The sequence below is a fragment of the Diachasmimorpha longicaudata genome, chromosome 8 (assembly GCF_034640455.1).
Source record: "Diachasmimorpha longicaudata isolate KC_UGA_2023 chromosome 8, iyDiaLong2, whole genome shotgun sequence".
NCBI classification, from domain to species: Eukaryota; Metazoa; Arthropoda; class Insecta; order Hymenoptera; family Braconidae; genus Diachasmimorpha; species Diachasmimorpha longicaudata.
The window spans coordinates 5,640,087-5,666,448 of NC_087232.1; the positions used below are offsets into that span (position 1 = coordinate 5,640,087).

Below are 26,362 nucleotides of genomic sequence, written 5' to 3' on the forward strand. Positions count from 1 at the left end.
TCGTGCAATTAAACGTGTGATTACAAACAGGGTTGCGACCCCATTCGTTCAGTCTATTAATAAAAATATTTGATAGAAGTAGTTGGCCTTGAAGACACCTTCAACAATCAATTCCAGTGATATCAATCAATTGACGAAGGGGCGGTGATAATAACGAGAAATTGACTTTTTTTTTTTTGCACATGAGGGCGCACAACTTATCATCGGTCTATTTCATCTTGTCAGTATGTTATGTTCATATTGTACACGCTGTCTCGAACCGCACCCCCTTGTCGGACAGTACTGATATAGATATGTACTTTCACCAACTTACCCCAATACAAAACAGTGGGTAAAAACGGAGACAAGGTGTCTGCGCAAGCGCCAGGACTCGAGGCGGGCTTGATCGAGGCTTGATTCTGTTGTCAGTACAATGAGTGAGTAGTAGTGTCCCGACATTACTGGGGGAGGTGAGTCTTTCGCTTCTGTGATAAACGAGTCGCAATCAGTCCGGTAAGTTATGCAAATACAGCTGAGTTTGTTATAAACAAAATTCTAATTTGGAATAGAATGATTGTAAATAGTGGATGCGATTAAAATGAAGAGAAAAAAATCATTTCCGGAATTTCGCGGCCTCTGGGACCGACTATTGCTGTCATCACGAGCACCAAAATATTTTAATAACAATTTAATGGAGAAGCGGTGAACGGGGATCTGATGTATTAGCGAGCTTTTTAGGAATGTCTTGGAATAAGTTAGAGGTTTTGTGAGATGACCTCTTTTGTACAGCCGATTGAGGGCTGTAAAAAGGGGTTGGGGATAAATTTTGCCACCTTTTTACACCCCGAGGCATTTATCGAAAAATAATCTCGAGGAAAAATCGATTTAATCCTTTATCGCTTCGCTACTGAGCTGTTCCATTAAATCCGGAGAAATTTACATAAATTTCACATTTTTCCGATGGAGCAAACGAGGGAAAAAATCGAAAAAACATGGGAATCATTACGATTCGCGGAGAATTCGAGTGGAAGGTCTCGGCACTCGATTTACCGAATGGTTTTCTTGATGAAGGACATATAATCCATTATCATTTTTAATGGCTAGCAATAGTTTGAATTTTAATGACTTCCCGTGGCAATTCACCCCTTTTTTACGACATATATTTCTCGCAAAACTCATGAATTTACTTTTGTTGTAAAAATTTACCAACGAGATCAATAAACAAAATTCCCGCAGTTACAGATTTATGCGATTGTATTTCACTCGCCCATCGCATTTCATCAGTTTTTATTCCCTTAATTTATACCGATGATAAATTTACTCTTTAAAAAATTGGTAATTTGGCTAATTATATTTATTTCGCATAATCAACTGCCCGAAATTACCATTCGAAACGCTTTAAATTCTTGTAATGAAAATTTTCAATTGGCAGAATATTTCTCCCTCGATTTACGATGGGACCATCGAAACAACAAATGAAAATTTTCAAATGGAGAATTCACAACGAACGGTCACGAATTCAGTTAATGCTTTGTCCCTTCCAATCAATCTTCATTCATCATCGTTCCTGTTCAGTCTTACATGCCATGTTTTTCGACTGGGTATGAACTGGGTAAAATATTTCGCTCATTTATCGGAATCATTTTTTATGGGATTGTTTTTTCTATTTCTTTTCCCGGAGATCAGTGGCCATAAATTTGAACAACTTTATTCGCAACCCCAAATGGCGACCTTCACTCAGTCTCTCTGCTGGGATGAAAACGTAACAGGCAAGTTAGGGTAGGGTCTTGGGTGAAATTTATTTTCCTCCCTCGTCTAATTTTTTCTCTCCCTGTTTTCCCCCTTTCACTCCTTTCTTCAAGGGCGTGGTCTTTTCTTTGAATAATCACGTGCTATGACCTACGTATACAATAAAAAATGAGCTTTCTCCTTCTGAATGAGAACATTATAAGTCTTCAAGTTTAAGTTTCGAATTTTGTTGAGCTCTATTGCCTCATTATAATCATTCACTAATGACTCCATTGAATTAAATTATTCTTTTCTCCTAAATATCCGTATTGTTCCCCCCTATTAATTTATTACTTTATTTTATTTACCCATCACTTTATTTAAAATTCCTTTCATTCATTATTTTATTCCTTTTTATTGTTTAATGTTGAAAATAGTGAAATTTAGGGCAACTGCCTCATAAACAAATGACTCCGAAGAAGATAGATAATGAGTTGCTTGTGGATAAACAGTGATAATTATTAATTATGAAAACAATTAACTCTTGCATTTAAAAAAATTACGAAAATAGTAGAAAAACTTGCAATTCCCTGTCTTTTTTTTTATTAGGATTATTATTAATTTAAGTTGATGTTGCCTGTATATCTCATCTATTTCGGTGTGTCTTAACGGGCGGATTACCCCATGTAAATAAAATTATTGTATTACCAATTTGTAGAAGGGATGAAGGGGAAGAGATAGAATCGCAACAAAGTTATTCGATTTTATTAAAGAGAAGAATAATAATCATGACAATATTCAATTGGGTTGGAAATCGGAGAGCCATTGGACAGTTAATTGCATAATTGAGCGGAATGATGCGGAAAATAACCATTTGGAAGCACGTTGCTAGTTAATTAACGAAATAACTATAGTGTGTGCAATGCAACAATTTCCCACTGGTTTTACTGTTGTTTTGACCGATTCACCCGTGAAATTACTGGCTATACGTGTAAAGTGTTATGCTACTCAGCTGAAAATCCGAGTGCAAAATTCATTGTTTATTCAGTGATGCAATTCCTGGCATTCGCTTAAGAATACTTTCCACCGTTTGGTAGAAACCCTCCTCTGAACTCAGCTTTTATCATTTACTTTTTTTTTTACTGAAATAAATCAATTTTATTTATTAAAATATTTTTTTAAACTTTTATTGACTTTAATAAATGACTTTGATATTTTGTTGAATAAATTGGATCGACTGCAATATATGATCCGATAGATAATTGAAACTTGAGGGGTTCCTTGGTATTTACAAACTCATGTTTTTATATATTTGTAGTGGTGGGGGAGTCAACGAGAACTCCCCCACTTGACGGATTTTTTTTCCAATATTTTAGAATTTTACCCAATTCGGGGGGTGGCGCAGCCCTCTTCTCAATTCGAAATAACTTTTCTCGATATGGTTTATATGATATATGAGGTATTTCACGCCAAATAAGTCACGTGCCGACCTTCACCCTCGTGAAAATTAATGACAATATTTTATCCCATTAGGGAAGTGGAAAAATGATATTTACAAAGTTTTCAGACGGTTGCAACAGCTAAATCGGAACTGAAATTCCGATTTGGAGAATTTAAATAATAAACTAATCAGTTTTAATATTTTTTTATTTCCCCAATTTTTGTTAATAAAATAACATCCGCACTCGATCTTTGCAAGTTTTTTTTTATTACAAAAAAGTTCTTTTATTTGCGAATATTTTTATGAAATAATTCCCGTGAATTCACTTGTTTGCGTCTTATGTGAATAGCAATTTCCTCTCTTATGAAAAAAATAATTAAGTCACATTGAGATTGCTCAATTATATAGTTATATTTTAATTAATCCGTAAGCTACACGATCACGGGCGGTATATTTCTTCAGTCACTTTATATTTTCACTGAGGACGTTCCTTCTCCGGCGAATCGTTAACCTCATTCAAAATTACTTCTTATGAAAACTTTATCTACTAGAGATGCTTGAATTTCATTTCATTTTCCGCCAAGAACAGACGAGTGTAGCCAATGTACCTAATTCCCCCAAAATGAAACAGTTACGTAATTTCTCGTCTCCAACCGAGTAGCGGTGGAGAAAGTCCTTCAATTAGTGGTAAGGGATATGCAAAGAGTCTTCCACCTGGCAATTTTGAATCCATATAAAAAAAAGAGAGCAGGACCTCCGAGTTGATATAAAAACACAGTTAATTTTTTTTTATCATTGAATCGTTTTTTGAGTCTAGCTTTTGGGCTATAACTCAGAATCTAAGAGGAATAGACAAATTTCTATAATAACCTTTATTATAGTACTCAATTTGCTCTACAATAAAGGTCATAATAAAAATTTTGCTATCTGCCCTAGATTTCAAGTTATCCGTCAATAACTAATCGGTAGTTCACAGTCCCTTATGTCGTTTTACAATTTCACTACTGATTTAGTTTCTCATTAAATAATTACAGAGCCGTGCGGTAATTGCCATAGTGACTGGATGCATTTGAAAAGTGTCATGTGTGATTAATTGATCGCCTATGAATGAGAATTACCTTTGAGATATACGAAAAAGGGGTAGGTCATTCGCTCGATCAATTTCGAAACTACTTTCAGCGGTTGGAGAAAGCTATCAATTAACAGATTTCCTTTGATTTGATATTGTTATAGCTCAGTGGAATGCAACGTGAAATGTTGAAATTTCAGATATTACCGCAAACGTTTTCCTCACATGGTTGACATTTATCATGTGGAATGCTCCACATTCCGCATCACGATGTGTCTCCATATGCATTAACGAAAATCAAATTCATGAGGTTTTGCCTCTTAAAGTAACTTTACCCTACTGTGACTACGTTAATTTAATTACGTTAATTAAATAGAATTCCCGAAAATCAGCCCAATTACAGTTATTAAATATGTGATAACAAATGTTTGAAAAAATGATAAAGTCATACAAACAAATTTTTCTAATTTTTTTCGGGAACTTTAACTGATAAACTTGAGGACTGAAAATAGTTCGATCAATGTACTCCACATGCCCTCAATGTGCATCAATTGGGTTGAAGACATCCCCTTTACATTTCATCCCATTGGACTTTATAACAGTGTAAGTGGGGCCTTAACTGAACAAGGAAATTACGGGTAAAAAGTGCTTGACACGAATACAAATGAAATTTTATAAATATGCAAAGAAGTGGGTCAAAAGTTTTCGCACAACTTCATAAGTAAATAGAGCAGATGGAGCCAACGAGTTTTGTGAAGTTCGAGAACAGCAGGATTATATGATGGAGCGAGTATCTGAACAAGTATCAAGTGATTCCACTTAGCAACATTGAAGTTGTTAGTTTCCGTATAGTTCCGAAGTATTAATAATTGAAAAGTGACATGTTCGGTGCGACAGACTAGCCTCACTAACAAAACAACTGTGTTTGTCAATGATCACTAATATCACATTGCATGGAGTAGTCCAAGTCTTCTGAATGAATAAAAACATATTGTTCACTTAAAGTTGAACTCAAATGTTTCCACTTTAACTATTTTAATATAAAATATTTCTCTGAGATTGAATTGTTTATTTTGAGATTGAACAGCCATATGCCAGATGGTCATGTTCCAGAATAATATAATTATCATAATTGAATTTGACTTAGACCTCAAGCTCTGGAGATGCATTAAACGATCAATTCCCTAAAAAAATTAATTAAAATGTGCGAGTGGAATATGGAATTGTGCGAATCACAAAATCAATTCTGCTCTTTGTTCCCGAAAAAAAACCGCCCATCTGAAGACTCGCTTCTGTGACGACAAGACATTGCGTAATTTTTTCCAAATGATTGGCTAATTGATGGAATGGAACGTAAAGTACCAGATCAATCGCACAAAAATTGCTGAACTCTCAAAATTTTTTTCTCTGGACGTAAATAATCGATATTTTTCCATGACTCATCTCTTCCAGAAAAATCAGAGAATTTTTCAGCTAAACCTGAGCTTTCCAGGCTTTTCCTCTCGCATTTTTCTAAAAATTGTCAGAGATCAATTTCTCGTTGCGAATTTTTGCGAAAATTTCCCTGCGTGTGAATGGAGCGGGGGCTCCTGTTCCTGGGGAATAAAATTCTCCGGAGTAAATTAATGTTTGACAGATCGAATTTTGTTTTTTTTTCTGAGTGCCGATGTGTTCCGGGTGGTTTCAAGACGAAAATAATCCATGAAGTGCGTGTACATAAGGGAGGAAAATGGTTTTCAAATGACGCGCAAGCTTTCTGCGTAGTCTCCTGTTCCCGGTTGCGGTAGAACATCCGTAGGGCGAGGGGTTGCGAATCGATACAGCCAAGATAGCCCTTGACGATAATCGCTGGGATGGCACGACAATAACGCATTGTTACTTTATGCGATATGCCGAGGTGTAATTGTTGCAATCGGCTGTCACGAACAGGCTATATTACAATTGTGTACGGCTGTGTATTCAAGATTTATTTTCCAAATGACAGGGTACGTTGTCGGGATCCAGCGAGTTATCGTTTATTCGAAGAATAGACCAGTTATAACCCATTCATCCCAGCAAAATTCATACTTCGTGCCAAGTAAACGGCAATGAAAAATTTATTCGCGGATAACAAATCATTTCAAATCCTTTTCCTTCAAATAGAAACATTTTTGTCATTGATATTCATGTTTACTACGAATCAATTCAATCGATTGATATTCGAATGAATATTTTTTCCCAACTCAACTACTATTGCCTCTCTCTTACGTCCATAGATTAACATGAATTAATTTAATAAAAAGTAAAATGAAAATAAAATAAAAAATAACTAAAAAAATCCTGAATTAATTAAATAATTCAAATAATAATATTCGAATTATGATAATTATTGTTATTCGACGCCATATTCGAGTGATTTACCTCTTGTTTTATTTTTGTTTGTGATTGGAAAAGTGGCTGGAACGTGTGAAATTGGTCACGTTGAAGTAAATGAATATTTTCACTCCTGAGCGCACTCCTCCTAACAAAACAATCATTTATATTCAATGGGAGAGGAGGGGGGAGTGCATTCTACATTCATGGAGAAAACTATTTGTTTCAGTTCAACAATATTGAAATTGGACGGAAGTGAGACGTGCAATTCATTGTTATACTGCAATGGGGTAGGTGTGTGTGTCATTGATTCAATTATATGCTGCAGTGGTAATTCAACGTAACGTTAGTGAAACAGCAACTCAAACTATACATCGATAAAGTGAAAATACATGTTACATATATCATCAGATAATTCTATTATTACAGATCGTTTTTCCCCTGTCAAGATGAAAATAATTGAATGAAACGCACCACTGGTAGAGAATTATATATTTTTTTGTTAGTGTATATCGTGTTTTTTAGATCAATAAATAAAATGGCATTTACTCATCAAGAAATTAAAATGTGGAATCGATATTCTTGAAATTAATAAATAGCAGAGATTTTTTAAAATATTCAACATTTTTTAAAGTTGTTCTCTCCTTTGGACAAGTTACGCTGGACAAAGTGAAAAACTCGTTGAAAATTTCCTCATAACTGCGACAAATTTTCCATGATCATGATTCAAATTTAATAAATGAAAACAGGTTAAAAGGCCGTTCCCCTCCCTCGCAGGGAAATTATACAAAAATTGGAGCAATTATTGACTTTCACGAGGACGATCTTATCGACTACAAAATAAACTTTATAGTTTTGCTATAAATCATCCTCATGTTTTATACATTTTCCCGAATGAAGGGAATAAAATTCACCGTTATTCTCCCCCTTTTTTTCAATTTACAAAAGTATTGGAAATCGATGTTGCTTCGCGATTACTCCTCTTGTTTGGTAATGTTTCGTCTTTTTATTTTTCCTCCGTCAATCGTTAACGGATGAAGGTCCAGCACTGTTGAATATTTTCAGTCTTTGAATTTTCAACAAAACTGCACCAGAAAAATTTAAAAAATCCAAACCCACAAAAAAACATATTAATTAAACTTCGCTGAGCATTTATATCTTCTCCAACATTTTCTCTGATAAATAAATAGACTGTCTTAACAGACCAAACATAAATTATGTCTTACGAGGTGTAAAAAACATAATTATTTCATATTTACACATTAAAAAATCAGATTTACATCTTTAATCAATAAAAATATTTTTTTTACCATTTAACACTAAACTAAATTACGCCCTCAAGACTCAGGACTCTATTCAACCTCTCGGAACTACTAAAACTGTTTTATTATTACTACTACCATAATAATTATTATTAAATTGTTATTGAACGTTAAATTCTCATTAGTCTCATTTGTAAACAGTTCTTCCTTGAATAATCAGAACTGGAATTAAACTAAATGAAAAATTACGACTCCGAATGTAATGGAATATTCCAGAATTTTTTCTTCACTTTGAAAACGTCTTTTAATTTACCGAAAGGGTAGAGCCACTTTAAAGCACCAGAACCCAACATTGTCCAAGTCCATCAAAGAAACATATAGCTACAGAAATTGAAACAAGTCTGTACATTGCATAGAATTGTAGTTTGACAACAAGAGTGAATATAACAGATGCAGCCGGTGGTTCGTGCGCCATCAGATCGAGTACCTCGGCTTTTGGATCACCGCACACTGACTTTCACTACTGCAGCCTGTCGATGTAGTACCTTCAGTACTACATCGCTCCGTATAAACCCACTTTATATTTTTTTTCTCCCTCATTTTTTCTCTTCTCGTAGGAAATGGCGACGTGGAAAATATGTTTGTATTGTTGAGCTGGTGAATACGTAACTTGAAGTCCGAAGCATTGATTTTCCAATCTGCGTTTGGAAGCTACAGATGATGAGTAAATTGCAATTAACCCCCTTGAATGGTTAATTGGATTGCACACAACAGTCGGGGACGAGGTTTTAGTTGTTTTGTTGCAGCCTTGTCTCCGATATTTTTCATTATTTTTTAAATGAAGGGAAAATTGGAGTTTCATTTTTTTTTTTGGGGAAGTATTGAAGTTCTGATTGAAGGGCAGACAGTAGAAGGGTGCGGCGTGGATGTGCTGGACGGACGAAAAAATTCATCGGTAATTAGCTGACGGTTGAGTAATTGCGTTGTGTTTTTGCTACTTTCGGCAAATTACGGGGGGAAAGAACTTTTGGATGGTAATTGGACATCCGGAGGGCCAAATGTGGGGGTGGTATCGCAAGAATTAGACCCTCAAGTCTTATTTTCGGACAGAAGTCGATCCAAAAAGTGGTTGAACGTTATTTAGTCCCACGTTTCATCCTCTGGAGGTCTGATTTTTATACAAAATGTCCATTCAATTATTTTTGACTAATTAAATTGTATAGTGTGATCCACACAGTCTCCATCATCTCTTCAATAATATATTGATTGTTTATATTTCATTAGTTGGCTTCAATTAATTTAAAACTTGTACCATGCGATACAAAATGTCCTCAGGACTTCTCAGTAATTTTTTTGTTAAATTCAACACAAATTGCGTTCACACACTAAATCAATTATCTTAAAATCCCTTTAATAATCACTGATCACCCAGACATTTGGTATTAGTGTCCAAGTGTAAAGTAATTAACCGCAATTATGCGTTGAATATTTTTTTAAACTTTTGTTTCGAAGTTGGAGATGTAATTATTGCTCTCCTTAATTGGTCGAATCCGGTCGATTTGTCTATTGCGCTAGATGAGTGCAACCCTCGAGCCTTGTCGTTCATTACGTCGTTTAATGATTGTGAAAGAACATTATTTTCAACGTTGGCTTGGTATAGGACAAGTGAACGATCGAATATTCAGCTCACTCAACGCCTCACCCGCCACCAGCAGTTTAGCTGACGGTGAACTTTTGACCCAGCCGCGCCTGCCTTATGCTACTACGACCTTTCACACCATACCGAACTTGACAGCAAGGATCCAACCCATCTCTCCTTTTCATTTTCTCATCCCCTTGTCTCATATCTATTCTCCCTTCCCGAATTTTCTATTATTCCTTCTGTCCGGGGGGAGAAAAAAATTATACCCTAAAGCCCGGAGATCAAGACCTGCTTAACAATATCCAAGTTCAGTCTATAGTCTGGGATAGACTACACTATTCAGTCAATCATTTTTCATCGCAAAATTTATCGATTAGAAGGGTTTCATAAGATAAAAAAATAATTGCGAATATTCTACGTTATTCTCCTGGTAATTTGCGCAAAGTTATTGGCTCCAATATTTATTGTTTATTGGGTAATAATTGAAGTTATTTATTAACTTTGGAATATTTATTGTATCAATTATGAAAATGATGACTGAATATATTGTTCACAGAAAGTTCTTGTAATTTTGAAAAAATTATCACTTACTGAATTTTGATAATCAATATTTAATTGTAGATCCAAAAAGTCGGATTGGGGTTTTAAGAAAAATTTGTTTAACTTTCTGAAGATTCAATTAATATAAAAAAACGATTAAATATTTCGTGTCGGTTCAATGTAAATATTTAAATGAATAGTTGCGAAGTTTAAACAACAAAAGACTCGTAACCAATTCGGAACGTCGGGGTGACACGGGGCTCGATTGAGAGCTTTGATCTTTGGCGACAAAAGAAGGAAATTTTACGGTTGGAAAAACTTGTCAAAGTACTGACCTACCCCGAAAATTGGATTCAAGAATTTTCCCCGGCAAACCCGTCTCCCATGAATTCCAAGGATATTTTCAAATAGATTTCGACTCCAAGGGGGAGGGGAATCTAGTGGAAATGGAGGAATATCTTTCTATATTGCTTTTGGTTGACTCATCCATGAAAATCTCTCTCGCAAACACGATGTACGTTTACATATATTTTATGAACACATGTAGACCCTCATACAAGCTTTACGAGTACAATGTGGACTCAGAATTTCATCTTATTCTTGCTGTAATATTTACTCTTTAATCTCATTCTATCTCCTCCCGGAAACACCGCTGTGCAGTGGTCCGTGAGAGAATTACCAGAGTTAATCTCGTCTGAGCCCGGGTTGTGCATACGATAAACCCGTTCCATGATTTTCTCACGGGGTGAAAAACTTTGCTTTCAAAATCTTGTCCTCTCCTAGCAAATAAAAAATGGATTCCGCGAGTAATTAGTTTGAGTGTTTAAACATGTTCGACTTTCCCTCAGCTAAAATTCGTTTCTAATTTTTTTTTCATCTCTTTAGTGACAACTTATCGATCCACTTGAGGTGAAATAATATATCATATTTGCATTTCCTCGTTATCCAATGGCTCACGAGGTTTCGCAGTGATGTGATCATTTTCATTAGTGGAGATGTGATTATTTTCAGGTTTCGTGACGTTGATTTCGCGCTGGGTCTCCCAGCCTCCCCATTTTATATATTTTAAAATCTTCGTCATAGTCTAAAGCACAAAGCTGAGTTTCCGCTGTATTTTATTCACGACAGTTTATAAAAAATGTCTCTAAATATTTCTACAGTTGAACTAATAAAAACGAATATTTTATTCAAAAATTCCAAAAATATCTAATATTTTACTTTTTGAAATATCGTTTCTCGACACCGTAACAAAAACCTGCATGACGATGTGTATAAGTGCAGACATTGTGTATTATTTGTTGAACAATAACCCACACGCGACAATTGCTACACCGGGAGTGACACAGTAATTCTCATCACAAACTTGAGAAAAATGAAGCGAGCACTTACTTCAGTCAGCATATATCCTGTCAAAGTACGAGGATGAACCTCAATAGAGTCGAGCAGACAATGGGTTGATCTAGGTCATTTGTCAAAGTCATAAAAAGCTCATGAATATGAAAGTACTCTATATAAATGGATTTTTATTATTTTTTCCTACAGTTGAAACCGAGTATTTACAACGTAATCTGAAATTGAACTGGAACTAATGACCGCTATTTTTATTATCGTCATGTGACACTCTATGTGACCCGTCGCACACATAAGACCGTAAATTTATGTAGCCCTCCACATCCCTTGACGTCACAGGCAATTTTTTAATTACGTAGAAAGGACTTCAGGAAAAGCGAAGGAATTTTACTGAAAAAAATTTATGATCCAGATTGGGAATCGAACCCGAGACCTTCGATTTTGCATCGGGTGCCCTCATATGACCGAACAAACTGGTGTCGCAAAACATGTCATAATGTTGAGTAATCAGCATCGATTTAATTAAACCAAAAATTCTCATCACTGACACCTGTGGTATGATCATTAAATTGTAAAATCGTTACTGCAAAATTTTACAGAACTCCAATCTCCAACTGGAGATGCGATTTTTTTTCTCCGTTTGACACTATCGTGAGGAATAATTTAATTTTTTTTTTAATTTCGTGTGTCCCTCACTTTACTGTCCACCGTTGGGCGCAAATGAAAGGGAATGAAGAGAGTAGAGACAGCTATTAGAGGGTGAGCAGGTGCCTTTTTTCTCGGCTGATAGTGGTGTGTGGTACATGGTAATGAAAAGCCAAGAAGGCGGATGTAAAATGGGATGCACTGATCAGCGCAAAAGCACAGTGCTTTATTCCCTCACATTGTACATATATACATATAGATATACAGGGTGTCGAGCAGGTAGGGGCGAACTCTAAACAGGCATGTTTTGGGGGTGATTCTGAGCAGAAAAGTCCTTTTCTACTTTTCGATCGGACTCACCCCTGCAGAGATATGGGGGTGAAAAGAACGGCCAATGGGGCGCGAGCATTGCGCGGCTCTCCGTCCGTGTGCCGCGGGTAAGCAGTGTGCGTGCTTCCCCTTCTCCTCGGGCGGACGTTCCATTCCGCTAGTGAGTAAGAGAGAGACAGGGGGAAAGATATTTCATGACAATCCTTTCAGGGGGGGGGGGGGGCGCTAGGATGATTAAAAACCGATTATTATTTACCTTAGTATTATTTATTAAAAGACAACATTCTGAAAACCGCGGGCATCCCCCTTGGCGTTCCAAAGCTAATTATTTAAATGTTAATTATCTCATTATGCAATAGCCTTACAGTGTTTTGTCAAGAGATCTTTTTTATTGTAAATTTAATTTACAACAAGAAAGGTCTCTTGACAAAATGCTGTAAAAGAGCCTATTATCGAGATAATTAATGATAAACAATCGCGGGGAAATTTCAGAGGGGATAGCTCGCGATTTTCGCGGAATCTGGAGCAATAACCGCGTTATCTTGATTATCACGTAAACAAATGGATTTACGGCCTTTTGTCACAAGACATTTTTTGCAGAGAATAAAATTATCTACAATAAATGTCTCCTGGTGGAATCCCGTAAATCCATTTGTTTATTGAATAATTGGATTTGAATTTTAAACAATAATCCGCGATTAATTATCAAATTAAGACATCTACGCGATTTTTCGATAAGATCATTAATCTTGTAAACAAATCTTTATCTTGTAAACAAATGGGTTTACAACATTTTGTCAAGACGGCTTTTTTGCCAGAAATGCAATTTTAAACATTAATGATCTTATCGAAAAATCGCGTAGATGTCTTAATTTGATAATTAATCGCGGATTATTGTTTAAAATTCAAATCCAATTATTCAATAAACAAATGGATTTACGGGATTCCACCAGGAGACATTTATTGTAGATAATTTTATTCTCTGCAAAAAATGTCTTGTGACAAAAGGCCGTAAATCCATTTGTTTACGTGATAATCAAGATAACGCGGTTATTGCTCCAGATTCCGCGAAAATCGCGAGCTATCCCCTCTGAAATTTCCCCGCGATTGTTTATCATTAATTATCTCGATAATAGGCTCTTTTACAGCATTTTGTCAAGAGACCTTTCTTGTTGTAAATTAAATTTACAATAAAAAAGATCTCTTGACAAAACACTGTAAGGCTATTGCATAATGAGATAATTAACATTTAAATAATTAGCTTTGGAACGCCAAGGGGGATGCCCGCGGTTTTCAGAATGTTGTCTTTTAATAAATAATACTAAGGTAAATAATAATCGGTTTTTAATCATCCTAGCGCCCCCCCCCCCCCCCCCTGAAAGGATTGTCATGAAATATCTTTCCCCCTGTCTCTCTCTTACTCACTAGCGGAATGGAACGTCCGCCCGAGGAGAAGGGGAAGCACGCACACTGCTTACCCGCGGCACACGGACGGAGAGCCGCGCAATGCTCGCGCCCCATTGGCCGTTCTTTTCACCCCCATATCTCTGCAGGGGTGAGTCCGATCGAAAAGTAGAAAAGGACTTTTCTGCTCAGAATCACCCCCAAAACATGCCTGTTTAGAGTTCGCCCCTACCTGCTCGACACCCTGTATAGAGTATATATAGGTCATTTTACCTCGTACACAGATGTGCATTTTCGAAGAGTATTAGAAGAGTACGAAAATAGTACGAAAATTATTTGAATTTAACAATTCAAGTGAGAGTGACAAGAGCTGTCTCTGCAAAAGATCTTCACTGTCATTCAAATGATAATATTGGGGTAAAATGGGTCCTTCTGGACTGATAATGATGAACATTGTCACGCAGATGTACTCCATTAAAAGTATCGCATGATTTTACGTATGTTACAGAGAAAGAAAAAATCAACAAATAAGATGGGTCTGACTTGAATAAAATTAATCAGCCAATTACGGACTCACCAATGAATTCCCTGCAGAACAGATATGACAAGAATTTGGAAAGCCTACCAATACAATTTTACCCGCCTAACATTATTCACCTAAATTTCGAACACTCGGATTAAAAAAACCGAACTCTCTTTAGTCATTCATGTGCTATCAATTTTAATGTTATATAATTATTTTGAAATATAAACAAGACAAAACCGCTATAGTATATAGCTGTGAATGTTCGAAAACTCATAAATGAAACTATAATTAATAAAAATACTTTAAAGTATAATCGAAGGAGAAAACTTTTAGCTACAATTGAAGAGCGAAGACAATCCCACTCACCGAGTTACCTATTTGCCGAAATAAAAAACCGAAAATTTTAACGTGTAGTTACATAACATCTAAATTATGACCAATATTGAATATAATTGAGCAGCAAAAATATATGTTGTTTGACATAATGAGAATATGAACAACTCTATTGAATCTAGTACCTGTGGATTTATAAATATATTGACATATTGTTGTTGAAAGTTATCAAGGAATTTATGTGTTGACGACCAGCAAAAAATCCTGTTGTTGGAATTATATAGAAATTATTTAAATTTGTGGTTAACATATCTTTGAGTATCACTAAACATAACCGGAGCCAATTAAAAGTGAATATAAATTGATTAATCGTAGAAAGTTATGATGCTGGTATTCTAAAAGAAGAATTCGATAAAGTTATATAATTGAAAACGCTATTGCGCTAATTCTAAAAGAAATAAATAAACTAATTTATATATTACGATCAGATGTCCTCCAAATTGTCATAAATTGCTCTGTTTTCCATCCATTCCGACGTAAATGAAGACGATCTTATTAATTAATTCTACGTAGAACTGTCTTCCATCGTCAGGAAGCTGTAACAAAAAATATCCAATGTTTATTGGGAGAAACATAATTCATTAATTCGATAAAATGTATACTTTTTTAAATTTATGGAATTTGAAATTGTCGTTGACAAAGCAATAAATGAAATTACGATAAGACTGATCACGAAGACAGATCGTCTGATTCTGCAACATTGTTGATTAAAATCAACAATACTCAGGAGTTGAAAAAATCAGTGAACACTAGGATAAAGTGCAATAGAGTTAAGATGAATCTGGAAGTGGAATTGATAGCTGGAGTGCTTAAAGGTGGTCCACCACCTCCTCATCTACCAGCACCTCGTCTGATTAAGATATTCATCGCTGGTGAACGTGATGGTGAGTCTATCGTTTCCAGCTCAATCCCTTTCATTCCTACAAACGTCGCCGAAGAATTATTTCTTCTTATGAAATAATTGTTAATTGAATCCATTTTGTTGATGAAAAAAAAAGTATTAGAACATCACTCAGTGAGATGCTGACTATCGTATGCTCGCAGCCCTCTATTTATTTTTTCTTCGTTCTTATCTTGACATTTATGCTGAAAAAGTTTTATGATTTACAGAATTCCCTGAGGAGCGGAAGCAGCTGCTCGAAATGGTTGGTCCCGAGCTGCAATCGATATACGATGATATGGGTATCGAGGTAAGTGCTTCTTTCATCATTTATTTAACATAATACAACCATTTTCAGAGCCCAAGGGGGATCAGCGTTGCTAGGATGTGGTTATAAAAATGGTCTCTTTGCAATTTTTTTAATTTATAGCGATGTGATTGTGCATCATTTCGGTAATACCGCGAATATCATTATTGCGACATGACATTCTCTTCGTTCTTCATGAACAATAAAATTCTAGGAATTTTTTTCAGTGTTTTCATCTGAATTTTAGAACTTGAGTAATTCTCTTACTAATGTGTAGAATATTCCTCGATCCAGCGTTTGATAAACCGCTAAAAACTGATCGCGAAGGCAATTGCATTCGTTTAATTATTATAAAATATTTAGACAATATTTTTTAGCTATCCATATATTATGTGATAGGTATTATTGGTCGACATGCAATATGGTACAACCAGAAATCCTGATTGTGACCCTCGTCTGGCTGAACTATTCCTGGAGGAAATAAAGGCATCACATCGCTACTCCAGGGGTTGTTTCTTCATTGTGAGTCCCTCAGTATAATCTAAAAGGAGTAGTAAAAAATAATACAATTGAAATAAACCCGCTGATTTTTCATATTTCCTTTAGCTATTGATTGGCACGGAATACAGCACCGGCTGGGTACCAATTAAATTTGACGAAGCCGTTTTCCGCAGTCTTGCCATCCACTGTGATCAACTCAACGAGTATTACGTTTACGATAACGATTGTTATACTCTTAAGGCCACGAGGTAGAGGACACTTAACTTAATTGTTAATTGAAAATAGAACTTGACCTTAATTTTCTTTATCTCACGGATGTCCAAGTCCTTTGGCTATTTATTTTTTTAGTGAAATGCTTTTCCACATGTTTCTAAAAATTATTGAATCTCTAGTGCAGGTTGTAGTACTGTACAACATTCTAGGGGATTCTGAAAAATTGTTTTTTTCAATTATTTATAAGTGTCGATTTAATTTTTTCCTTCAAGCGTGGAAACGTCCCAAGATGACTGGCAGACAACTGTGGGAACCCAATTGAGAGTTCTCTTGACTCGTGCTGCTAAATCAGCCTTAAAGGATGATTCAAATAACGCTGAGATCATTAATATATTGAAGAGTACCTCCGAGCGGCAGCTGGATTATGGCTTAAGTACGTATTACCAATCATGATCAAACATTTATTGATGCAAATTGGAAAATCTAATATTTTTAAACTCGAATGTTAATGGTCCTCGGTGATGATGAATTAATTTTTCCAACGACCCGAAAAGTATTAAAATCATTCAATATATTTTATAAACATTGCGGAACATCGTTATTCTAAAAAGTTACTGTTTCCCACCATAAAATATTTCTCTCTTGATAGAATCAATAGAATGACATGAATGGAAACTGAGAATTGGAAACTGATAATTTTATCCAATTATTATTATCTAATTTTAGAGCTAGATGAAGGAGGTAAAGGAATCCTATCTATGATCCGTAGATGGAAAGATAGTAATACTGATGAGGTGGTCCCTAAATTACCAGTAGAATGTGAGGAGCTCATAGCTAAAGTGAAGAGCTCATTGCCAGCCAGAAATGTAATTGAATTGGATGCGGATTACCACGATAATGAAATCAATCCCACTGATCATCCAAATCACGATTGTTATCTGGCAAATTTACGCAATCAGATATTGGAGGTAGTTCAACAACTGGTGAATGAATCAGTCGAAGCTAATCCCGAGATAAAGAGTAGAAAAAAATTAGTGCAGGAAATATACGCCGAGAGTTTGGCTCATCTGTCACTTATGCGGGAAATAACTCCGGTAGATGAAAATAATGATATTGTACAACGAGTCAAGAAACTATTGATTGCTGGCAAAACTAATAAACACGGGCCTATATTCATACGCGAGGGAAAATTATCCAGTAAATCTGGAACACTCAGAGCTATTTATGACAACTCCGATAATTGGCTGAAACAATCAACAATGAAAATTGTACGTTTTTGTACATCAACACCGCGTTCGGCCTATAGTCTTGAATTATTGAGAGTACTCTGTCAACACATTGGTTTTTTATTTGGTAACAACGATGGTAATTTGCCCCGTGAGGCCTCATTCAATCCACTCTACCTCAATAATTGGTTGATTCAAATTTTACGGGGAATTGAGGAAAATCAAAGAGCCAAGGTTGACGATGATGATAATTTCGAACAGCTGATTGTCATTATCGATGATCTTCACAGATTGCATCCACTCGAGGGTGATATCGTTGCAGCACTATCATGGCTTCCACTTCAGTTACCCCCAGGGATACACTTTATCATATCATCAAGTGCACCTCTGGACTCATTGAAATTAACTCCACTGCAAAAAGAAAGATTCAAGTGTCCGGAAATATTGATTGACATGAGTGCAAAAGCTCCAGATACCGCTGAAGATTCCACGCCGAGAATGACTTCTGACATTGAAAAGGCATTTGATTACATGGAGAAACTCATTGGAGTAAAAGCAGCTAGTCGTATTGGATCATTCCTGGCCTGCACCGAATATGGATTATCAGAAACCGAAGTTCTGGAATTAATAATGCCAACTGGTGGAGATGATCCGTTGGAACTAGCAGCTGGACAATTTAATTTTGCAACATGGTGTCTAGTGAGACGTAACTTGATATCATGTTTGAGGGTTCGTGTTATGAGTGGAAGACTCTTGTTCTCCTGGCATTGGTTGTCTCGTGAAGTAGCTGAAAAGCGTTATCTCTCGACACAACAATTATCACGAGCCTGCTACACTGAATCAGCAAAAACAATATTCTTCGTTGAACCAGAAGTACAAAAAAAAGATTCTAATGAGACAGATGATAACGATGAAAAAACCGAGGCAGAACAGAATGGGAAGGCCGATGAAAAAGTTAATAAAGAAACCCCTTTTAATAGTACACCCCAGATATCGGACATAACTTATACGTTACGTCACGTCGAGGAGGCTTGGCTGCACTTGTTGAGGTCTGGTGATGGCGCAAAATTGAAGCGACTTACTGTATGTGCATTTGATTTTCTTCTGGCAGCCGTACAAATGATATCAGTTAGTTATTTGCGATGTGTACTAGAGGACTCAAGACGTTATCTACTCGAGCGTGATGTCGAATTAGTTTACTACACCATAAGAAATTCGAGTGATGCACTAACCAGAGATCCCCTTCAACTTGGGGGACAATTGATTTGTTGGTTGAGACCAGTGGTTCGAAATAACGATGACTTGGTCACCAGAATGATAACAACAGCAATGGCATGGTGTGATGGTTGTGCAGCACCACTATTGGTACCCTTGAATGGTTGGTTGCAATCACCATTACCCCTTCAAATACGTGTACTAACGTGCCCACAAGGTGTTAAACTTGTTGAGGTATCACCCACTGGCCAACAAATTATTATTGTTGGTAGTGGTGATGCTGGTGTTGATGTACAATTGTGGCATGTAATGTCTGGTCAACTTGTACACACCTTCAAAGGCCATACAAAGCCAATATCATGTTTATCAGTGACCCAGCAGGCGCAGTATTTATTGACTGGTTCTGAGGATACGACTATCATCGTTTGGGACATGAAGGAATTAACAATGAAACGACGAATATGCGAGCATATTGCACCTGTATTAACTCTTACACCAGCACTCAAGAATTCAGTTATAGTGAGTGGTGGTGAGGATTCGCGAATAATAGCAACGAGTCTTTTGTCAGGTCAAGTACTGATGATTGTTGATCATCATCGTGGTCCTATAACAGCTGTACGAGTTGATGCAGCTGGTGAGGTACTTGTATCTGGCTCAGCTGATGGTACTGTGTGTTTATGGTCTCTCGAGAGTTTTAAACTTCTAAATAGTATAACATTAGCATCGCCAGTGTCAATGCTCGATGTGTCAGTTGATTCTGTATTTCTTCTGGCGGTGTGTGAGGATCAAAAACTTTATGTACGATCACTTGCCACTGGTACGGCACTTCATACCCTCAGAGGCCATCAGGGAGCTGTTAAAAGCATATGTATAGCACGAGATTGTAGACGTGCTGTTGCTGGGGGAACCGATGGACGTGTATCAATATTTGATATACACAGTGGAAAATTATTAAGAACATTATCGACAAATTCGTTAACAGACGTGACGTCCGTTCGAGTAACTGATACAGATGATTTTCTGATAACTGCCAGTGGTAATCGTCTCATATATTGGAGTTTTCGGGATGAAGAAACAATAAAGAAAAATTGTGTCATGGATAAGGAGGGTCTTTACAAACCAAAACAACAACAACAGCTGCAACAGCATCAAATATCTCTGCAATACCATACGTCACCCTTAACTTGCATTGATATATCACGTGATGGAGCTATGGCTGTCACTGGTAGTGTCGATTCTCTCGTCAATTTGTGGCAATTAAATACTCATGAACTTATGTTGACGATGGAGGGACATATTGCAACAGTAACTTGCGTAGCATTTTCAGCATCTGGATTATTTGCTGCTTCAGGCTCAGAGGACAAGACAGTCAGAGTTTGGGGCTTGACTCTTGGTCTTGCGGTGGCAACATTTAAACATCAAGCACCTGTAACATCGGTTATTGCTATGCTCGATGGACAAAGGGTTGTCAGCTCTGATCGAAGTGGAGTTATACGTGTTTGGGCTGCTGATACTGGTGTACTAATACAATCCGTATGTGGACCTGGAAGATGCATTGCTGTTACACCCGATATGCGTTATACAATCTGTGGATCAGGTGATAATCAGGTCAGAATAATGAGTCTGGGTGCAGGACCAATGGAGAAACATCAAGTTTCTCATGGCCAGGATATAACTTGTCTCGTTGTAACACCAGACTCGAATTCCCTCATAACAGGATCATGTGACATGAGTTTAAAAGTTTGGCAATTAGCTGGTGGTAAACTTTCACAAGTCTTAGTTGGTCATACTGATCGTGTTACCTGTGTTGCTGTATCCGTTCAGGATCAAAGCATTGTTGTTTCTGGCTCGCGAGATGCTAATCTGATTGTTTGGGATATAAATACAGGGAGTGATTTACATACGTTAAGTGGACATCTTGGATGTGTAACATGTGTTAGGTTATCTGGTGATGGTACACTCGCTGTATCTGGTAGTGAGGATAAGAATCTTTTTGTATGGGACACCAAGAAAGGCATTGCCCTTGGTTCGATAATGCTACATGTGCCAATTCTTGGTGTCGAGATATCTACCGACTGCTCAAGATTGGCTATTCATCTGATTGAACAGCCTACGATGCCAATATTGTGTCTCCATAATACGCCAGCCCAATATGTCAAATTACCGGTTTATGTGGCACCAAGAGAACTACGACCATTGGGCCCCAAAAGACCTGCCAGACGTTTGTTGAAAAAAGAAGTGTCACTCGATACTTACACATGGCAACGAAAATACGGTCATCTCACGTCGGGTATCATGGTAGCTACTGCTGAGGATCCACTCAAGCGTCGATTTAGTGTGAGTGCATCGATGGAGGAAATCAGTAAAGTTGGTCTGGATTCTCAAACGAGTTTGGCACGCTCACAACAGGCAGCTCTTGCACAATCTCAACACTTTGATCAGCTTGAAGCACTGTGGAATAAACAATCACCACCACCAAGATCCCGGGGTACGTCTGGAAGAACACTTGCCAAACAGAGCTCACTACAAGCCACTAGAATATCTGATTCTGATGAAGAAAACGGTAAATTTTCACTTCTTGTACTGGGGAAGAATGAGGCAGAATGAAATAACCGGAAAATGTTTGAGTCAACTAGAGAAAAAAAATGTTTTAACAATTTCTTTAAAATTAAATTGTTGGTGTAATTGGAAGTACTGACGAAAATAACTACTTTTCGTGGACTAGAAACGAACATGAAGAACGAAAAATCCGTGATAATCTCTGTATAGTGTAGGGGCTATTTTCTCAGCTGAATCCCATTCCCTTGGTAGATCTCGATCTCAACATCCCCTAATTTAATGGGAGAATTGTGTAATCTCACAGCAATAACAACAAAGCCTTTCAGCTTGTTAATATTCAGAGGATGCTTTAATACAGGGGATACTCGGGGTGGAGACCTTGGCGACATAGAGTTCGGTCAATGTCGGCAGGGAGCTGGGCTAGTGTTGGCTCAGAATCCATGCCATGTTTATACATTTATATATGTGCATAATAAAACGTGTTGGCTGAGGGCTTCCTTTATTTCTTACATCATTATGCGGTCATTATAGGGGAACTATATTGTAGGGTCATGTGAGACGTAATTATTGTTGTGGGGCATTCAAATGTTCAGCAGTTTCAAATTAAAGAGGTTTGTTCGAACCCGCGATTATACCAGTTCCCTCCATAAATAAATTAGAATGTTGATAAACTGGAAATTATCAGTTTCGCTGTTTAGTTCAAGTTCTTATTATTATTGTCCTCATTATGGAGAATAGGGAATTGATTTTTCTACTGATTTCTATTTTAATGATTAAAAATTGAGAAGGTGAGGTTTTCCACCCCTCTAAATCTCATTCGTCGTGGAGGAAAGAGAGACGAAACGCCTCGGGGTGGGCGAGCAGAGGGTGGGATCCCCAATATAGATATAAAATTCATTTGAGGAAGTAGTCGATACGCTATATAACAGTTTTTCTACTCCATGTTCGTTTCTTCTGCATGAGGCATTATTATGCTCATGAATACTTCCAATAATCAAACCAAGTGGATGAAAATATGTTGATGAGAAAATAATTCACTTGCATTGTCTCAAGGAGTCGTTTTTCAACGATTTCATCTCGCCCCTCTTCCGCACTAGAATATAAATTAATAATTCTCTCTTCCTTTTTCTTCTTCTTCATATTCCAGATCTTGCAGATTAATATGCCACTCAACCATTAATCCACGTTGAAAAGAAAAACGAAAATGAAACCAAATGAAAAAACCATCTTCTCCACTACAAATTGTCTTTCCAATTATAACTTCCAACCTCTCAATTGCAGTGATAATTCCTATACAATAAATGAAAAATGTTACAATCAGTTGATGTGGGAGTTGAGCAATTGACTTGACTTTATAATCTAGACCCCCTCGTTCCTCTCATTTTTATAATACTCAGCGAGTAATTTCCAGCCCTCAGGCGCCATAAAACTGATGGTTGGTCTCCCCACTGAGCCAATTCTAAAACAATTCCTCAAATTATTTGAAAGTAATAAATGTAAAAATAAAACTGCAGTAAAAGAAATGAATGGAACTTCTCATTCTGGCCCGTGAAATTAAATTAGAATCTGCTATCTCTGTATTTTCTTGTCGGTCCGGCGTACATCGTGAGGCTTGAAAAAATAGCCAAAAGGTTGTCTCCATGGAGCACTCCCTCCTGCTTAAGTACCACCTGATGTTTTATTCTACCGGAAAGTAGAACATCGTCATCTTTGGTCCAACCCCCGAGTGGATGGAGTAACAGTAATGGCTTTTTGAAACCCCATTCTTCTAAAAGCCACCTACTTGCGTCCTGATAATAAAAGTTTCAAGTTTTATTTTATTTTTATTTTGTTGCATTGAGAATAAAAAAATGTAGACAGCCTCACCCTCTGGAAGGGAAACATTTTTCTTTCGAATCTCCCAATAATCATCCAAAAGGTTCTGCATGAGTTCACAAGTTCAGTTTTGATTAAATCGTTCTGGCCGGTCTAAGGGGTTGTACTGACCGAGTCAATAAAAAATACCCTTCTGAATATGTATGAACCTTCAAAACACAAACAGCGATGCATTACCCTCCCTAAGTGCTGACCTGCGTAAGCCACTACTGTCCCTCGAGGGCGAGGAGAATCGTTTCCCCGTCAAGTCTTTTCCTGGTTTTCCGTCCATATTATGGCTTTTCCTTGATTACCAGATTCCCATGCATCCCCTTCCACGTGTAACGCTCTCCCTCTCTCACCTCCAGAAGAGGGACGGCAGCTCAAGTGGTGGCTCGGGGAGTCCACCCCCAGAGCTGAGCACTTACGAAGGGCTCACTGGGCACTGACATATTACAGAACAATTATTATAAATTGGACGATAAAACAGTAATCATGAAAATTAATTTCACCTGCCAGTTACGAAATATTTTACTCACATAATGCGCCAACGGAAACAGTTGTTGGAGGTCTAGATCAATACCCTGAGAAGTTAATACACAAAGAGAGAAGTTCAGCAGACATTACTGCATCATTTGATAATATTCTGTTTAGTAAAATTTACCTAAACGTTCGATAAATTTTACTGAATGATGGGGTAGTTATTATCGAAGGGCCATAATGCAACGCCATTCTACTCAATTTTTCTCTCTATATGTGAATTAGATCACTTGGAAGATGATTGGAATAAATAAATTGACTGAAACAAACGTAAAGTAGATTTGTCTGCACAGAACATTGTATTACGATCAACTGTTACATTGTCTGTTTGGGACAGGCTCTAGATGTGAGTGTCTACATTAATATCGTGTCTATGTGTAAGTATGATGGAGTATGTGAATGTATTCTAGGTACTGATCATAGCACACCAGTAGACTTAAGCTTATCTCATTTGCTTGATCAAGAGTCTGGTACTTCATACTGAAATTATTCTATAGTAATTCTGACAGATTCCGGAAGACCCCACGTTGCTTTCTCAATCGTCTTAATCGAGTTATTCCTGAAATCGATTTCTTTAACTTGCGTATTCCCAAACGCATTTGGGGTGATCTCCGTAATTCCATTCGCCAACAAATAAAGGGTCGAAGTGTTGAGCCCAGCAAAATACTCCGGAACAATTTTCGTTAGATTATTAGAATTCAAATTGACCGTTTCAGCGAAGAGGCCATCCCAGGCGTGTGGTTTTATCTCCTGAATGCCATTTCCCCGGAGATGTAAATCCTCGACAGTCAAACCAGTGAAGATCCCGCTCTCCAGGGCTCTCTGTCGCATTCCACCGCTGAGATCCAGCGACTCCAAGTTGAGTACAGAAAAAGCGTTGGGCTCGATTGACGAAATCATCGCGTTCTTCAGGGAAATCACTCGAAGGGTCTTCACCTTGTTGAAGACTCCCTTCGGAACATGAGTGATGTTATTGGACTCTAGCAGAAGAGCACCCAGTGTTCGCAGTTCATCGAACATTCCCACTTGCAGTGTCTCGAGGGCATTATTTTGGAGCCACAGTTCACGTAGGGACGACATTCCCCGGAAGGCGTTGATGTCGATGTGTTTGAGATCCTCGCAGTTATCCACGTAGAGATGCTTCAATTTGGATAATCCATTGAAGACTCCGGCTGGCAGCGATGTCAGCCTATTGTTGGATAGATTTAGGACCAGCAGTTCGTTCAGTCCCTTGAAACATCCTGGCTCCAGGGTGGTGATCCTGTTGAGCACCAGGCCAAGTCTCTTCAGATTTTTCATCGTCGCAAAAGCCTTCGTTCCGATGACGGGAAGATTGTTGTCATAGAGATGCAGCTCCTCGAGATCCGGAAATAAACGGGGGATTCCCAGGAGAGTTGAGGGAGTCTCGCAGGCGTCCAGGGTAAGAACCTTTAGAGTTGTCGGTACCACCAAGTTATCCGTCAAGTTGATAGTTGCTTTGTTTATGTAGAGAGTTTTTGCCTTCAATCCAATCAGTGACTCTCCTTCCAGCCATAATGTATTGGAATTTGTGAAGGTCAAACCAATCAGCTCAGATGTGATATTTTGGAAGGCACTGGGTCCGATTATCAAGGATGATTTGAAATTCAGGTTTAGGTCGTTTATCCACTTACGTTGGAGGGTGCTTTCGAGAACTGGTGTTGTCTCTCGAAGACCGTAGAATAATTCCACGGTTGTGCCGTTGTCATTGTTGGCCCGGACCACGAGCACTGATAGCAACGGGAGGATTGTGATGAGCGTCTTCATCGCTTGAGAGTTTTCGGGTGACTATTCGTTTGGAGACGTTAATAGTTGTCCGAGGGACGAATGGAGACATGTGACAATGAGGCGGTCAGCCAAAGCTGGTGACACTCACTTTTATTCAATTACCACGTTGATCGGACGGAAACGGCTATTAGATGATTAACTTTCATCACTGGTAGTTGAGGTGTCATGTGTTTTGAATGTCAAAAGATTAGTTGGGGGGAGTAGGTGACATCATTGCGAATTTTTTCTCACGTCTTTTGGCAACTAAAATTGATCTTAGAACAGTAATTCAATCTTTACATTTCGGAAGTTCAAATAGAAAAACGAAGTAAAGATCGAGTTTTTATTTATTTATACCCATTTACGTTAACAGCTTATGTGTTATAAACCAGTAATTTTTATACTACAACATCAGTCGAAAATTAAATTAAAAAATGTTCATTAAGTGAAGAAGACTCATCTAGTGGTACTCATTCACTCCAACAGTTGCCTATTTTTATTGATCGATCTCTGCGATGAAACTCAATTCTTTTTGTTAATCCTTTGTTTTTTAATTTTTTTATTGATAAAATATTCTGAACACGCCCCGGGGTTTCAAATTGTATCGATCGTGAAATCTTC

At 37.4% G+C, this 26,362-nt stretch overlaps 2 protein-coding genes across 2 annotated transcripts; one reads left to right on the forward strand and one right to left on the reverse strand.

Annotated features, from left to right (window-relative positions):
* The first annotated feature begins 409 nt into the window (after nt 1-409).
* On the forward strand, nt 410-23,076 carry LOC135165237 (protein qui-1). Its single transcript, XM_064126332.1, has 8 exons — nt 410-492; nt 14,251-15,545; nt 15,772-15,851; nt 16,248-16,370; nt 16,455-16,597; nt 16,835-16,995; nt 17,289-21,566; nt 22,710-23,076. Exons 2-8 carry the CDS (start codon nt 15,437-15,439, stop codon nt 22,721-22,723), a joined length of 4,908 nt encoding a protein of 1,635 aa, XP_063982402.1. The 5' UTR covers nt 410-492; nt 14,251-15,436; the 3' UTR covers nt 22,724-23,076.
* Nucleotides 23,077-24,227: 1,151 nt separating this feature from the next.
* LOC135165244 (leucine-rich repeat-containing protein 15-like) lies at nt 24,228-25,818 on the reverse strand. Its single transcript, XM_064126346.1, has one exon. It carries the CDS (start codon nt 25,739-25,741, stop codon nt 24,443-24,445), a length of 1,299 nt encoding a protein of 432 aa, XP_063982416.1. The 5' UTR covers nt 25,742-25,818; the 3' UTR covers nt 24,228-24,442.
* Between the last annotated feature and the right edge of the window lie 544 nt (nt 25,819-26,362).

What these genes read in the sequence shown, in the direction of transcription:
- LOC135165237 (XM_064126332.1), top strand. Translation starts at nt 15,437, where the DNA reads ATGAATCTGGAAGTGGAATTGATAGCTGGAGTGCTTAAAGGTGGTCCA. An exon ending in ACGATGATATGGGTATCGAG is followed by an intron (nt 15,852 to 16,247) that starts GTAAGTGCTTCT and finishes ATTATGTGATAG; the next exon opens with GTATTATTGGTCGACATGCA. An exon ending in TATACTCTTAAGGCCACGAG is followed by an intron (nt 16,598 to 16,834) that starts GTAGAGGACACT and finishes TTTTCCTTCAAG; the next exon opens with CGTGGAAACGTCCCAAGATG.
- LOC135165244 (XM_064126346.1), bottom strand. Translation starts at nt 25,741, where the DNA reads ATGAAGACGCTCATCACAATCCTCCCGTTGCTATCAGTGCTCGTGGTC.